A 15,462-nucleotide genomic window follows, 5' to 3' on the forward strand; every position below is an offset into this window, starting at 1 on the left:
AGGAGACAGTGATAAAGTGACCGGTGGTTGCATTATACTACACGAGTACTAGTATACAGTCTATTTGAACGGTTCACTACCATTGTCTCTCACTCAAAGCTACTCCTTGCCCCAATAGTGACTTTTGGTGCCATGAATCCGGCCACACAGGATTTTACCCCCATCCCCGTAAAATAAGCAGACACAGGATTACATTTTTCCCTACGAAAAATCAAGAGAAATTGTATAGTAGCATTAAATCCGGGATAAACAAAGTTTGTCGGGAGATTGTGGAGATTTTACAATCTCTTTCGGGCGAAAAGAGGGGATGGCAGATGTCTTATCCCCTCTTTTTACCATAAGGAGATTTCGTAGTGTTTTTCTTGTGAAAATATGGGATAAAACCATCACAGTACCACTATCCCAACAATTTTGTTTATCCCTGATTTAATGCTAGTATACAATTCAGTACTAAATAAAAGGGATAAATAATCAAAAGTCTAAAAATCAGGAAAACATTTTTTGAACCTGTGCTTTTACATGAGAAGCTCAAATCGGCAAGCAGCAGGCTGCTTTTCATTGAGGTCATGAGGGAAGAGGTAAGGGTCAGATCAGATATAACAGAGATACAGATTACATGATTATAAGTCCTAATAAGTCTACACACATATTATTACACATACATGGAACAAAATGCATAACAGTGAGAGCTGGTATATGGTTCGTGTCCAATCTTTTTGGTCATTTCTAATTGGTGCATTGGAATGAGTGTGAATAACTTTTTCTCAGATGAAGCCAACCATCTGGACCCTCAAATCCGGCTGCTGCTGGAAGTGACCTGGGAGGCGTTGGAGAATGCGGGGATTCCTCCAAGATCCATCCGCGGCTCCAACACCGGTGTCTACATGGGGGTCACTTCGGGTGAATACCCCTTTTTGACAACCTACCCCTATTCCAACATCAGCCAGTATACCAACTCTGGATCGAACACATGCATGGTGGCCAATCGCATCTCCTACGAGTTTGACCTCCACGGTCCAAGCTTTTCCGTAGACACTGCCTGCTCCTCCTCTTTGTACTCCATCCATCTTGCCAGTGAGGCCATCAGAAAAGGAGACTGTAGCATGGTCGTAGCTGGTGGTGTCAACTTGATGCTGTTGCCAATAACCACGATAGGTTTCTGCCAAGCAGGGATGCTGTCACCAGATGGCAAGTGTAAAAGTTTTGACGCCTCCGCCGATGGATACTGTCGAAGTGAGGGGGCTGGCGTAGTTGTCCTCAAGCCACTCTCAAGAGCACTGTCGGATAGTGACAGGATCTATGCCGTCATCAGAGGAGGCAGCCTAACCAATGATGGGAGAACACCAGGCATCGCTAACCCCAGCTACGATGCCCAGCTGGACCTTGTGGAGAAAGCGTGTGCGGCAGCCAACGTACATCCTCACGACATCCAGTATGTGGAGGCACATGGAACAGGCACCAGAGTGGGAGACAGAACAGAGGCAAATGCGTTAGGACAGTTTCTTGGAAGGGGACGAGCAAAGGGAGATCCACCTCTCTACATTGGCTCAGTGAAGTCCAACTTCGGACACCCAGAGGGCGCTGCAGGTGTAGCGGGAATCATCAAGCTTGCGCTCATGATCAGTAAGGGCCAAATTCCCAGGGTGGTGCACTTTTCATCACCAAACCCAGACATACACTTCGATATGCTGAACATCACGGTTCCCAGTACTTTGTTAGAGTGGAAAGGGGATGGAACAAGGATTGCAGGATGTAGTTCCTTTGGCTTTGGCGGAGCTAACGCTCATCTCATCTTGGAGAGGTCTCCATCTCCAGATCTTCATCCAGCTGGAGCCAACAATGACACGATCAACGACAATCGATGCACAGGAGGAATAGGGCGTGAGACAACAAATATCATGTTGCTGTCTGGGAACACCAAGGCTGCCCTAAAAGAGCAAGTGGACCACTGGATCTCTTTCATAACAGTCACTTTAGCTTCAAATGAAGACCGCTTCCAACAGAGCCTGTACACCGCTGCAAACCGTTATCATCACCATGCAGAAAGGCTAGCAATAGTTGTCAACGGACCAGAGGATGCCGTCCAAAAGCTAAACCTCATGGCGAGAGGAGAGAGGCCGAAGGCAGCGGTGGAGGGGAAAGTCTCCGAGGGTGGCGATCGCGGCAAGATGGCCTTCGTCTTCTCAGGGATGGGGACTCAGTGGAGGGGAATGGCCAGAGAACTTGCCCTGGAGAATTCAGTCTTCAGTGACGTGATACAGGTATGTGCATCACAAGCATTAATTATACCTTTCTGTTTGTTTTAACAGCAGTGAATGACGAAAATGAACGAAACCACCTCTGCTGTACATGCTACTTACCCCTACTAGTAAACAAATACTAATACAGACCACACACGACATTACAAAAGAAGCACACTTCATGAAACGTACTGTTACATTTGATATTCTAATTGTTGGAAAATGTTTCAAGTGCATATCCGCGTACTGTGTATCCAAGTGTAAGTAACAATCACGTATGTCTGAATTTGCAGAATTATTGCTTTGCAAACCTTCTATGCGCATTATTGGTCATGGGTTTCTTTCTTCTTTCCACAGCGGTTTGAAGATGTGCTGAGGACACTAGGAGCTGACTGGTCCATAGTCGACATGCTGACAAAGGAGACAGATGCAGACAAGATCAACAAGACAGGTAAGGCGATATCTTATGTTTTGCAAGTCAGTGAATGGAGAGTTTTCAGTGAATGCGTAAGTGTGTGTGTGTGTGTGTGTGTGTGTGTGTGTGTGTGTGTGTGTGTGTGTGTATGTATGTGTGGTTGGTTGGTTGGTTGGTTCTACGATTCATTTGTGTGTGTGTGTGTGTATGTCTGCGTGGTTGGTTGGTTGGTTGGTTCTACGATTCATGCGTGTGTGTGTGTGTGTATGTGTGCGTGTTAGAAGTCCCCACAAAAAGAAACTCTATTGCAGATTGAAAAATTATGTATTCTTTGTAGCATGTAAAGATTGAAGAAATATGCAATGATTCAAAAGAATGCAAATCACTCAATATGAACACAACAACATTGCCTCCGTGTACAGACATCACACAGCCCTGCATCTGCGCCGTACAGATGGGTTTGGTGGAGCTGTTGAAGCAGTATGACGTCATACCCGATGCGATCGTTGGTCACAGCGTTGGAGAAGTTGCGGCAGCATACGCTGCTGGTCTCTTGAGTTTCGAGGATGCCGTGCGAGTGATCTACCACAGAGGAAAGGAGCTCAGCAAGACAAGCGGCCACGGAAAAATGCTAGCCGTACTGCACCCGATTGAAGAAGTAAAAGAGCTCGTGGAAAAAGATGAGAACATGAACGTCATCGATGTAGCTGCCACCAACAGTCCCAACCAGATTGTGCTCTCCGGAGACGTCCGTGCCATTGATAGCTTCCACAACAGGCTGAAGAGTAAAGATATCAAAAGTGTCCTCCTCAAAGTAAACAATGCATTTCACAGCTACCAACAGGAACAGGTGAAGGATGACATTCTCAAAGAGCTTAGCATTCTGTCAGCATCATCCAGCAGGAAAACAGAGGCACAGATCCCCATGATTTCCACGGTCACAAACAAATGGCTGTCCCCAGAGATAACCAACACTGCCCACTACTGGTGGACAAATATCAGGCAACAGGTCCGCTTCATGCAGTCAGTACAAGTTCTCCTGCAGGAAGGCTTCAACACTTTTGTTGAGATAGGAGCTCACCCAGCCTTGGGCCCTGCGTTAAAGGATATCTTTAGCACCGCTTACCTTTGGGTGTGAGACATGGGTAATCACCAAGGTCATGGAGGACAGAATCAACTCCTTCGCTACCTCATGCTACCGAGTTATGCTGAGCATCAAAAGAATTGACCGGGTAGCTAACAACAGCATTTATGTAATGACCAAAACAAGTCCTCTGATAGAACATGTGAGACGGAGGCAGTTAAGTTTTCTCGGCCACATACTACGTATGCCTGACGATGAACCTGCCAGGATATATGCTCTGTATGCTCCATCGCATGGCAAACGCAGACGCGGTCGTCAACCCACCTCCTACTTCAACTACATCCAGCAGCTCCTGGGGGACCACAACAAACAACTTACACCAAAACAGATTGCCGACATGGCCAACAACAAGAGGGACTGGGCGAAGCTCACAGTCGTCTGCGCCGCAGTCGACCGATGATGATGATGAGCACCGCTACCTCAAATACCACAAAGCGAAACATCATACCCACTCTGCTACGACCAAGAGACACCTCTTCAACAGCCGATGACCGTGAAAACATACTGGTCACTACAGGAACCTTACATGTGGTCGGGTATCCAGTCAACTTCAGCCCTGCATTTGAGGAAAAGCACCGACGTGTTCACGACATCCCTGCTTACCCTTGGCAAAGGGTTCTGTGCAATGCCGGTACAGAAAGCATGACATCACAGTACAAGTTTCCTCAGAAGGTACATCCTTTACTCGGGCAAGCGCAGGAGACCGCCGAAGGAACGAACAGCCAAAAGTCAAGGGTTTGGATTTCCAATCTTTCAGAAGAATCTGTGCCTTGGCTAAAGCACCACATCCTAGAGGGCAAGGTGGTCATCCCCGCTACAGCATATGTGGAAACAGCACTGGCTGCAGCCTCTGACTTCTACGTGGATCATGATTCAATCTCCCTGAAAAACATCCAGTTCAAACGCTTTATGTTTGCCCCCACATCGGAAGCGGTGATCAAATCAACACTTCAACACAAAAGTGCAAAGGAAAAGCATTTTGGGCTGTACAGCAATGATGCCTCTGGTTCATGGACGCTTCATGCCACAGCAGAGGTACACAAGGAAGATCTGACCCAACCAAATGCTTCAACCGACGGCATCAACCTTGCCGATGTCGCAGAAAGATGTTACAATACTGTTTCTAGCGAAGAGGTGTACGAAGCTGCAGAGAAAGCTGGCTTCAACCTCGGTAGCTCGTTCCACGGTGTTACTTCGTGCACAGTAGCTGAGAATTATGAAGAGGCCCTGATCACAGCAGAGGCACCTGAAGAGATTTCAAGAGAATTTGGACGATATGTCTACCATCCGGCTTTTATGGACTCATTTCTGCACACATATTTCTATTTGTCACAAGCAAAAGACAAGCACAGTCGAACCGGGCAGGCAGACTTTGCACCAGTAAAGCGAGTTCCACTCTCCATGAAGTCTTTTCACATGTTCAACAAAATGCCATCAAAGGTCACCATCCACTTCAAACTTTCCAAGAAATGTCAAGACAGAGTGATGGACGTCACAGTGATCGACCCCAGCGACCATCAAGTCGTTTGCGAAGTTGAAGAGCTCATGTTTGAGGATATTGATGCAGGCTCGTCCTCCGGAATCAAGCTTTGGAACCTCCAATGGGAACCCCTTGTCAAGAATGATAGCCATGAAGAGCAAGTGCCTACCACATACAAACATGTGCTAGTCATTCATGAAAATGAAAGCTTTGGGGCAGCAGTGAGTACAGCACTGCAGGCCAATCTGGGCTGTACAGTTCAGATGATGAACCAAAATGTTCTGTCTGAAAGTGATGGGAGCAAAAAGATGCATGCTGATTTGGATCACATCATTGTCCTGTATGATTCTGCAAGGCAAGAGCAGGCAGAAGATCCAGGAGGTTCCCATTCTGCTGAAGTTCTAAGAGCCTTTAAATGTCTTTCCACCTTTAAGAGCTTGTCACAACTTCATCCCCCCCTACACTTTGGATCTTTACACGCGGGTCCTCCTCAGTAAAAGGGCAGGACATTGTGAGCCCGTTCCTTGCAGGTGTATCATCTCTGTGCTTATCCATATCACAAGAATACCCACAGTTCAAGATCAAGGCAGTTGACCTGACACCACACCAGAACTTCGTCGATGCAGCTGTGGAAGTTGTGTTCGTCCTGCAAGCAAATCTAAGGGAGAATGAAATTGCAGCTCGTACGGATAACTCCACAGGCAAGAAACACGTCAACCTATACGTTCGGAGACTGAGCATGATGAAACCTGACCAGATTCTTACAACATGTTCTCCCAACGAGTCGTTGGTATTCGACTCCAAACAAAGGCAAAATGGAAAGAAACTCTACAAGGTTCAATCCAATCCAAGGACACCAACGAGGAATGAAGCTACAGTTAAGGTTGAGGCCTTTGCTGTGTGCCCTTTTGCCGACATGTTGGGGAGCAATGATGGGCCTGTCAACGACATCCACCTTATCTGTGGCACTGTACATCACCCACCCACAGAAACGATGGTACAGGAGGGATCCAGGGTGATGGGAGTCGTCACGGGCTGCATCAGTCCTCAAATGAACATACAGATGAGAAACCTGGCGCCCTTGCCGGGTACTGTCGCTTGGGATGATGCAGTTGCAATAGTCAAAGACTTCTTGCCAGCATTCTCCTTCTTTCAGACGATCCAGACAGTATGTGAAGGAGATAGAGTTATTGTTTTCCTGCCTGGTGACGACAACAAAGAGGCACTGGCGTATGCCTCCCTGGCACTACACCAAAAGGCAGAAGTCTGTGTTGTAGCAGATACAATCCAAGATGTAAACATCGAACAACATCTTGTCTGCACTGCAGGATCCCACCCACCTTCATCGTCAGCATTGATAACTACATATGACAAGGTTGACCAAGACATACCCGACAAACATGCAAACGTGGTGTTCTTACCTAAAGGAGATAGGACAGAAGACGTCCTCCAACAAGCTAAAAGGAAGCTGAGAGCCTGTGGAGCTTTGGTCAATTTGGGCGGCTCGGCAATCCTGATGGAACAACTTCCAAAAAACATCAAATACATCGCTGTGGATCCTCTCGATAGTTACCAAGAAGAGTCATCCCTTTCTTACATGGCGGACAGCATTCAACAGCTTCTATTAAATTTTGATAAGTCGGCCAACACGCTTTCCTCGCTGATACCATCTGTACAAACCAAAATGGACATGTCCTCTCTGTCCCACATACTGCACCAACAACAGAAAGAATTGAAGATGCTCGATATAGTGACCATCGATGACAGGGAAATACAGTTGGGTCTGAACATCGAACAGAACCTGTTTAAAGCTGTCGACATAGCTACATACGTCGTCACCGGAGGTCTGAAAGGCTTTGGTCTCGCCCTTCTGGAATGGCTGGCTAAGAGTGGGGCACGCCATCTGGTTGTGCTTGCAAGAAGTGAACCGAATGGAGAAGCCAGAGTGAAGCTGGAGGCATTGGCGGCCAGGTCTGTTGATGTCAAAGTGATGAAAGTGGATGTTACCGACAAGAAAGCTGTGGAGGAGGCACTGACTTGGGTACGTGACACAATGCCACCAATAGAGGGGATCTTCCACTGCGCAGCTGTGTATGCAGACAAACTGATTGAACAGACTACACAGGACGACTGGGAAACAGTCATGCTTCCAAAAGCAGTTGGTGCCGTAAACTTGCATGACGCCACGAAAAAGCTAAACATCAGGCTTGAACACTTTGTCCTCATCTCCTCAGCCGTTGCTCTGTTCGGTAACACAGGACAGGTCAGCTACTGTGCAGCCAACAGCATTCTGATAGCACTGGGGGAAGCAAGACGGCAGGAGGGTCTGCCTTCGACAGTCGCCAGTTTGGGAGTCATCAACACCGTGGGGTTTGCAGAGAGGTCCGGTGCTGTAAAACTCTGGGAGAGAATGGGCATGCCAAGCATAACACCACTCGATGCACTGGAAACTATTGGGTGCATGATGGCAAATCAGTATCCACATTTTGGCATCACTGGCACATTCGATGTTCAAAAATATTACAATACCCACAAGTCGATGATATTGCAACTCCTACAGGCACACGACACCAGTTTTTCTAGATTCACAACATTGATGCCAAATTACTTGGTCAGTGAATCAGTATCTCTTTCTGACAACGTTCTTGCTGTGAACAAAGACAGTGGTCTTAGGACCATACAGAAAGAGCTGATTGATTACATATGCCAACAACTAGGCATTGAAGACCCGGCCGACGTCACCGTCGAGACAAGTCCAGTTTCCCTTGGGCTGGACTCTCTCTTATCTGCGAACATGAGCAACGAAATAGCAGACAAATTTGGGGTGCAAGTTACATCCTTGGAACTCCTGAGTGACAAAATGACTGTCAGAATGATCAGTGAATCCATTCATAACAAGATGGTTAACCTAGAGGGTAGCCAGGGAACAGCAACTGGCTCCCTCAACCCAGTGGTACAGGACGGAGGAAACTCGTGGCTTCATTTCTCTGGTAAACTCCAAGACCCAATTCTTACTCTGGTCTGCTTCCCTGCAAATGGTGGAGGTCCATCACTTTTCCATCAATGGGGAGAACATTTCGCAAAACACAACATCGAGGTTGTAGTCGCTACACTGCCGGGATGGGAAAGCAGGGGAAATGAATCGCCTATAAGCAGTCTAGAGCAAATTGTCGAGGCACTTGGGAGTCAAATAATGGAGACGCTGACGAATGACCAGATGGCATTCTATGGTCACAGCTTGGGTGCACTCATAGCATTTGAGGTCGCACATTGGATCCACGCTAAAGGCAGCGCATGCCCTTCTCATCTATTTGTTGGAGGATGGTATGCTCCGTCTCTGCCCTACCCACATCCACAGGAACTGAGGATATCGCCCACATTGTTCGATCCTTCAGCGGGAACACAGCAAGTCAGGGTTGAGGCTAAAACTTTCTCCTTCCTACCTGAAGCTGTTGTTAACAACCCCGTCCAGCTGCGACGTCTGTTACCATGTCTCCAGGCAGGGATAACAATGTGCAAGTCTTACATCTGCAAACATACGGAACCACTCCCATGCAATGTTGTTGCGCTTGGCGGCAAAGATGACAAATTTATCTCCCCTGATCTTCTTGACGACTGGGAGCTTGTTGCGTCCGATTCACCAGCCTCAAGACCGGCTTTCAGGAAGTGTATTGTGCAGGGTGGGCATTTCTTCATCACAACGTCAAGACAAGACGTTCTCAACAAACTGACGAGTGTCCTACAAGAAGACAGTGTAATTATTCAGCCACCAGACAAACGTCGAAGGGGTACAGCAACTGAAGTGATGGATATGGATAGAAACGAAGCCATAGCCCTCAGCAATGGTTTCCCGTGATATTAGTACAGGTCCTGAAAAAATTATTTCGTTGCACCCATCTTACCGAAAAGGTTTGACCTCATTTTGGAGTGGAGGGGCCTTTGCTCCATCAGCCAGCATTATCATTACGCTCAAATTGTGGTATCACTTTTTTGTTAGCGAAGCATAAAGGTAAACACTGAGTAAACAAGTAGATTTTCCAAGGGGGAGGAGCAAAAACTCAAACATTAATGTTTTTCTATCAAAATTGGTAGGCAGACACAACCGTTCATGAGAATTACCAAAATGATTTTTTTCCAAAATTCTGCTTTTGTCAAAAGTTATGGGTCTTAAAGGTTCGATTTTTAAGTAATTTTGGTCTTTAAAGTAGTTTTTCAAGAACTGTAGTTTACCTGTTAGGATCTAGGTATGAATACCATCAGCATGTTATAACCATTACTAGTTATATCATCATGAACTTTATGAAATGGGAATGTATATAATGGAAAAGTCTGTAATGTGAAGGGAAATTATCTAATGCAATATCAACTCTAGACATTCCACTGGCATCTTAGTTGCCTTCGCCGTAGGCAGAAGGGTATATTTTTGGTCGGGATTTGTGGAGTGATGGTGTTGGCGATATAACGTTTGATGCCATAAACGGATGTTGGTGATTTTTGGTAGGTATGTCTCTGTTGGGGAGACAAAGGTCAAGTTCGAAGATGGGTCTTCTGGGGGGTTCCTTTGGTGCTGCAGTGGACCTTTTGTGTTTGTCGGTTTGTTTGTTGGTGGCATAACTCGTTATTGTATTGGTTTGATTGTATTTGAGTGATATACTGGGAATTTTGTTTTGATTGCTTGCTTGGTCTTGGTGTATCATCTACAATAAGATCAAAAAGATCATAGAAGTCTGGTTTAAAACAAGCAAGACAAACACAACAAACTTTGCATATTAGACATTCTCTATTCCTAACAAAAGATAATATACATATAAAAACTCACCCATCAAAAAGAGCTGACTATATACAAATAGTACCAATTGATAAATCTAGATTCCTACAGGAAAATTCCTATCTATTCTTTAATAATTTACTGACAACTTCAAATGTGTCTACAAAATTAACATCTTGAATCTTCTTTGAAATATAACATTGGTCCAAGAGGAAAAACTTAGTTACAAAGTTTCCAGATTAGTAAATATTAAAATGTACATGTCATGGGAAAAAAGGCTAACATTAGAGATAGTACAAAACATTTTCTGGATGAAACAATTTAAAAGTACCATCATCAAAATACTTTTTAGTATAAAAAATTGTTGAGGACTTATTGCCAAGACCATCTTGCATAGTCTTTGTTATTGAAAATTATCTACTAACACTTCACCGCATACAAATTGTTTAGTTGGAATGTAACAACAGTTCCAATACTTTTGCTAGTACATGTACTATGAAGTCATAAGCTCACATTGTCATAAGCTATAACCATCTTACAAATGTATAATAATCCCTAGTGAAAAATAATACAAAAATCTTGGTTTCTTATTATCACCATGTAGAGATTTCCATTTCGTCTTTGATATTTGCAGAGAATGAGACCAATATAGAAAAAAGGGATAAAATATGAAGTATATATATACACAAAATTTTAGTTAGACAAACATGCAAGGCTTCAAAGTTGCATCACCAAAGGTCTAATAACAAACTTAGACCATTAGTTCCCTAAAACACACTGTGCAAGACGTCAAAGTTGCATCTTCCAAGGTCTATGAAAATGAAACAATTAGTTCCCTAAAAACATACTGTGTCATTAATATCATCAGAGCCACTTATTTTGAATATTTTTTTCCCAATTATTTGTGATGGAATGGGATCAAAGGAGTGTCACTACAATTACATATAGTTTGCACCTCTCTACATATATCTTCTTGGAACTGAGGACACCTGTGCAAAATAATGATAGCTTAAATTGAAGGGTGAAAATATTGATCATTATCATCACAGTGACTACACTAAGTAACCTTAAGCTCTTGTAACACAGTTGAAAAGCTTTGGCCATATTTGTTGATCATCATAGAAGGTTGCCTGCTTTTAATATCAATAGCAGGTCGTGCAAGACGTGCATAATTTTACCTGAAAATCTATCATATGTAACGGGCTCAGTAACCTGCAAACATAGGCTGATCCCATCAAGCAATGTTTGAGAGAAAATATCACCGAAAATGTAATTTAAAGTAATGGAAACTTGTGACAGGGGCTTTACTGTTCAGAAGGCACCCATGCACACGATATGATAACAGTACTGGTGCAGTGTAATATCCCCATTTCACTAGGACAACGACCTCGCCACTCTCTCTGTGGCCTAGAATTGACCAGAGCGCTAAACGAGTTCAGAAGATACAATCTTGTTACGTTTTGTGTGTTTTATCGTGTTTTCTGAGTCTGATTTTGCCTGATATTCCAATTAGAGAATCAAGGGTTATACAAATCCAGCTTAGGTCGCAGTGAGGTTGCAGAGAGAGCGTCGTCTAGCGGAATGGTTGCCTGAGAGACCTGATTCAACAAGACCATCATGATATATAGGAATGCGGGCACCAGAAGACATCACAAGTCTACAGACCCTACAGAAACTCTACCTTGTACTGTCTTTATTGTACCATTGAGAATAGTCTGAGAGACATGATTTGACACGACGGGTCAGGATAGGAATGTGGGCACCGCGCAGACACCACAAGTTTGCTTGCTCACTTGCTTATGTCGAGACCTTCCGTCACGAGTCAAGATTTACAGATCCTAAAGAAACTCTATCTGTCTTCTCATCATCAGGGAAGACTGTGTGTTTACCCAATACATTCATTTTTCATATATCATACAACCATTAATAATCAGTAAACTTTTTTACCAAAAGCAAGGCAACCATTGAATTGTACAATGTAGCCTTGTAAGAGGTGGATTTGAAAGTTGCATAGTATTGTTCACACAGAATATTTCAAGTTGAAAAACTTTCTGTAACACTTTAATTTGTAAATCATTTGCAAGTTTTGATGTCCAGTATGGACTTGCATCAACATCATTTAGATTCTATTGGCCACAACAGACAAATAATATCTGGTCATTATGACACGTTGACAAACAAAATCGGCTATCTATCTAAATTTATCTTAGCAAAAAATCAAAATTTATTAGATTAAATCATGCCAGAATGTTATCATGAGTTTGTTGAGACGACAGAATAAAATGTTAAGCTAGCTAGAACTCTTACATAGTTACTGTAAGTTCTTTGTGGTAGATTAGAGAAAAGGACGTTTTTGTGGTGTTTTAAGTTGTGGTTGAAACAATTCTGTAGTACAATAATAGTACAACACAAATTGGAAATGCACATTTGCTGTGTCATGAATTTGGAGTGTAGAGGTCACCGCAAAAATACTACCACCGCAAATATTTGAAGATTTACAGTTCTTTGATTCTAGCTGCCTACATGTACATGTATTGTTTAAGTCCCTAACCATCAAAACCGTTATCCTGTGCTACAACTCTGTTGCTAACTCGTGGTGTCTGTTCGGAGCCTGCATCATCATCCTAATCTGTCGCTCTAACTCCTCCGGACCGTCCCGGACCGCGCGAAACGGCTGTGGAGCGTACACGCCCTCCGAACGCGGCACGCTGTGAGCGGAAGGCCTGCTTCCATACGGGGCAGCCGTTGCCATGGCAGCATTGCGGCCGGTGTTCTTGTAGAGGTTCTGCTGCAGACGAGAAGGCTGGTGGGTAGAGGAGGTGGGAGGGGGTTGGTAGGGCGGGGTTGCACCGCGGCTGTTTGGGTACGGATGGCGAGGCTTCTGTCGTTCGTCGGGGTACTGGCGACCGTTCGTAGGTCTGTCGTAACCGTTTGACGAGTTTGGGAGGTTCTTGGACGGCGGCGGGGTCTGGAAGGCGGATCTGTCAGACCGGTCCACTGTCGGGGGTGTTCTCCTGACTTCTTGACTACATGAAGAAAATGAAGGAAAAAAGATGTTACATATACATCCATGGGAAAGGGCGATTGGATGTAAAAGGGATTGAAATGAAAGCTCTTTAAGGCCATACCAGCAAAACCTCCTTGGATATTTCAGTAATAAACTTGTCAACATGCAGCACAAAACACAATGGCATCATATGTAGATACCTGTAACAAATTAGTCTGATACAAGAATGATGTTGGAAGTGTACACGACTGGGAAAGGATAGGCACAGGAATTGTCAAAGCTTTTGTCCTAATTTTCCTGCTTACAAATTTTTGATATGAAACTTGTGGCAAGAAATGATTTTTTTATTGAATAACATTGAAATGACAATATTTAGAGACAAGAATTTATACTGGTATAGCCTTTTAAACAAGAGACCAAAGAAAAAGGGAAAAATATGAAAATTGGGAAGAAATGTAGAATGTCTCCTACTGTGCATGCAGCTAAAGTGCAGGTCTAAATGTACCTTTCTGACTACCTGTCTACATGTAACACCTAACCCCTAACATTTACTGTGGTCACACCTACCAGATACTCTGAAAAACCTTAACTCCACACTTAGTCAGCACTGAGCAGAGTAAGAACCATATACAGGGAGAGAAGTTGAGGAAATACATTAGACGTACAATTATAAAAGGATTCCCAGAGTCTCCCATTGGAAAATAATTTAGAATACAGATAAAGAGAAAATGTAGTCACTGAAAAGCAAAATATCAGAACCAACAAAAGAAATATTACCAGAAAAGTATTGGGGAAAAAAAAGCAAAATAAATGTAAACAGTTTATATTAAGTGCAGCATTTTCAATGACCCAATTCTTTTCAAACTGTGAATTTTTTCTGGTCATGTTGTGTAGAAAGACAACATGATTTTAGCTTGTAGCGCATTCCTTAGGCCACACCAATTTAATAAGTTGGTTCTCGGATTTTTTGAAAATATGCTTAAGTGGAAACACTTGTCGAAAAGAAAGCCAGAGGACCAGGTTTGCACCTTGGGTGCACTCAGTTTTAAGGAACGAATACAGTCCCATTCAAGTTCTCCTTCCTGCCATCTGCTTTTATGTTGTCTGCTTGCTATATTATCATTTTAAAAAGTCCGATAACCAAGGAATTAAATTGGTGTGGCCTTAAGAACAAAGAATATTCCTTAAGTTTGTATTTTGCCATTTGTATACATCAATGACTTTTGAATAAAATACCACTGGGTGAATAGCTTTATGTTGTAAACTAACTGAGGATTGAATTGAAATAACCTCAAACATCTGCTTGATGACCATGATAAGCCTGCAGTAGTACTTACAGTCCTGTGTCCGTCCTGCCATTTCCTATCTCCTTAAACGGTGGTCGGAGCTCCTGATTGGACTGCGAGTGATGGGGCGCACCATTCTGTTCATAGGGGGAAGAAAGGCACAGGTCAAAAAATATATTCTCATTACTCTCTAGAGGGGCCCCCATACCCTCCCCTAATCAACTAGCTATATATTGGAAAGTACCACTAAACTTACAAGGATGGCACCTAGGCTGATTGCAAAATTTACATCTTTCTGATTTCCCCGAGACACTTTTAACAGTGAGACATCCACCCTTTCCTTACCTGGTACCTCCCATCAGGAGGCTGCCTCCTATCTAACTGCTGATTGGATCCCATCCTGGCATCTCCCTGCCTCCTCCTACTCTCCTCAGCACCACTGTCTCTCCTCCCATCACCATCATACACCGCGGCTCCCATCCTGGCATCTCCTTGCCTCCTCCTCCCCTCCTCAGTACCACTGTCTCTTCTCACGTCACCATCATACACCGTGGCTCCCATCATGACATCTCCCTGCCTCCTTCTACTCTCCTCAGTACCACGCATGGAGGCGGGGCTGTCTCTCCTTGAGTCGCCATCATACACCGTGGAAGACTTGCTCATGCCTTGGAAGGAAATGATGGTACTAGGTCAATCATTAAGATTAAAGAAAGAAATCATAACCGTAACCGTAACAGTTACAGCACTGTCTCTTCTCGAGTCACCATCATGCACCGAGGAAGACTTGCTTATGACTTGGCAAGGGATGAGAGAACCAGAGGTCAATCATTAAGTTTAAAGAAACAAATTATGAACGCATGACTGTCACTGTAACAGTTATAGCTCTGCCTCTTCATAACCATAGGTGTCAACTATAGGTGTCAACTATAGGTGTAACTACATGTATAGTAAACAACAAACTTTATAATCATCATTTTCCTATATTCTAGAAACATGGCCGACACTGTCATACAAAAAGGAGATACACTGTACTAGTACATCACAAGGCTTCGTTCAGTAGGACAAAGTTTCACATTTAGCTTTTTGTTTTATACTAAACCTCTAGCATACTGAAGTAGACGC

The 15,462-nt window shown here is 43.9% G+C and overlaps 2 protein-coding genes across 2 annotated transcripts; one reads left to right on the forward strand and one right to left on the reverse strand.

Moving 5' to 3' along the window:
• Positions 1-743: 743 nt before the first annotated feature.
• On the forward strand, positions 744-9,141 carry LOC136426499 (phenolphthiocerol/phthiocerol polyketide synthase subunit C-like). Its single transcript, XM_066415163.1, has 5 exons — positions 744-2,261; positions 2,598-2,691; positions 3,078-3,787; positions 4,046-5,366; positions 5,843-9,141. Exons 1-5 carry the CDS (start codon positions 744-746, stop codon positions 9,133-9,135), a joined length of 6,936 nt encoding a protein of 2,311 aa, XP_066271260.1. The 3' UTR covers positions 9,136-9,141.
• Positions 9,142-11,996: 2,855 nt separating this feature from the next.
• Positions 11,997-15,003, reverse strand: LOC136426604 (uncharacterized). The gene is made up of 3 exons (XM_066415283.1): positions 14,686-15,003; positions 14,392-14,477; positions 11,997-13,073 (listed from the first exon to the last, which is right to left on the reverse strand). Exons 1-3 carry the CDS (start codon positions 15,001-15,003, stop codon positions 12,620-12,622), a joined length of 858 nt encoding a protein of 285 aa, XP_066271380.1. The 3' UTR covers positions 11,997-12,619.
• Positions 15,004-15,462: the final 459 nt, after the last annotated feature.

This window comes from Branchiostoma lanceolatum, chromosome 2 (assembly GCF_035083965.1).
Source record: "Branchiostoma lanceolatum isolate klBraLanc5 chromosome 2, klBraLanc5.hap2, whole genome shotgun sequence".
NCBI lineage: Eukaryota > Metazoa > Chordata > Leptocardii > Amphioxiformes > Branchiostomatidae > Branchiostoma > Branchiostoma lanceolatum.

Excerpts from the sequence above, each read along its gene's own strand:
- LOC136426499 (XM_066415163.1), top strand. The coding sequence starts at position 744 with ATGAGTGTGAATAACTTTTTCTCAGATGAAGCCAACCATCTGGACCCT. Across the intron at positions 2,262-2,597 it reads TCTTCAGTGACGTGATACAG|CGGTTTGAAGATGTGCTGAG; the intron begins GTATGTGCATCA and ends TTCTTTCCACAG. Across the intron at positions 2,692-3,077 it reads AGACAAGATCAACAAGACAG|ACATCACACAGCCCTGCATC; the intron begins GTAAGGCGATAT and ends CTCCGTGTACAG.
- LOC136426604 (XM_066415283.1), bottom strand. The coding sequence starts at position 15,003 with ATGAGCAAGTCTTCCACGGTGTATGATGGCGACTCAAGGAGAGACAGC. Across the intron at positions 14,478-14,685 it reads CTCCTGATGGGAGGTACCAG|AATGGTGCGCCCCATCACTC; the intron begins GTAAGGAAAGGG and ends CCCTATGAACAG. Across the intron at positions 13,074-14,391 it reads GGCAGGACGGACACAGGACT|TCAAGAAGTCAGGAGAACAC; the intron begins GTAAGTACTACT and ends TTCTTCATGTAG.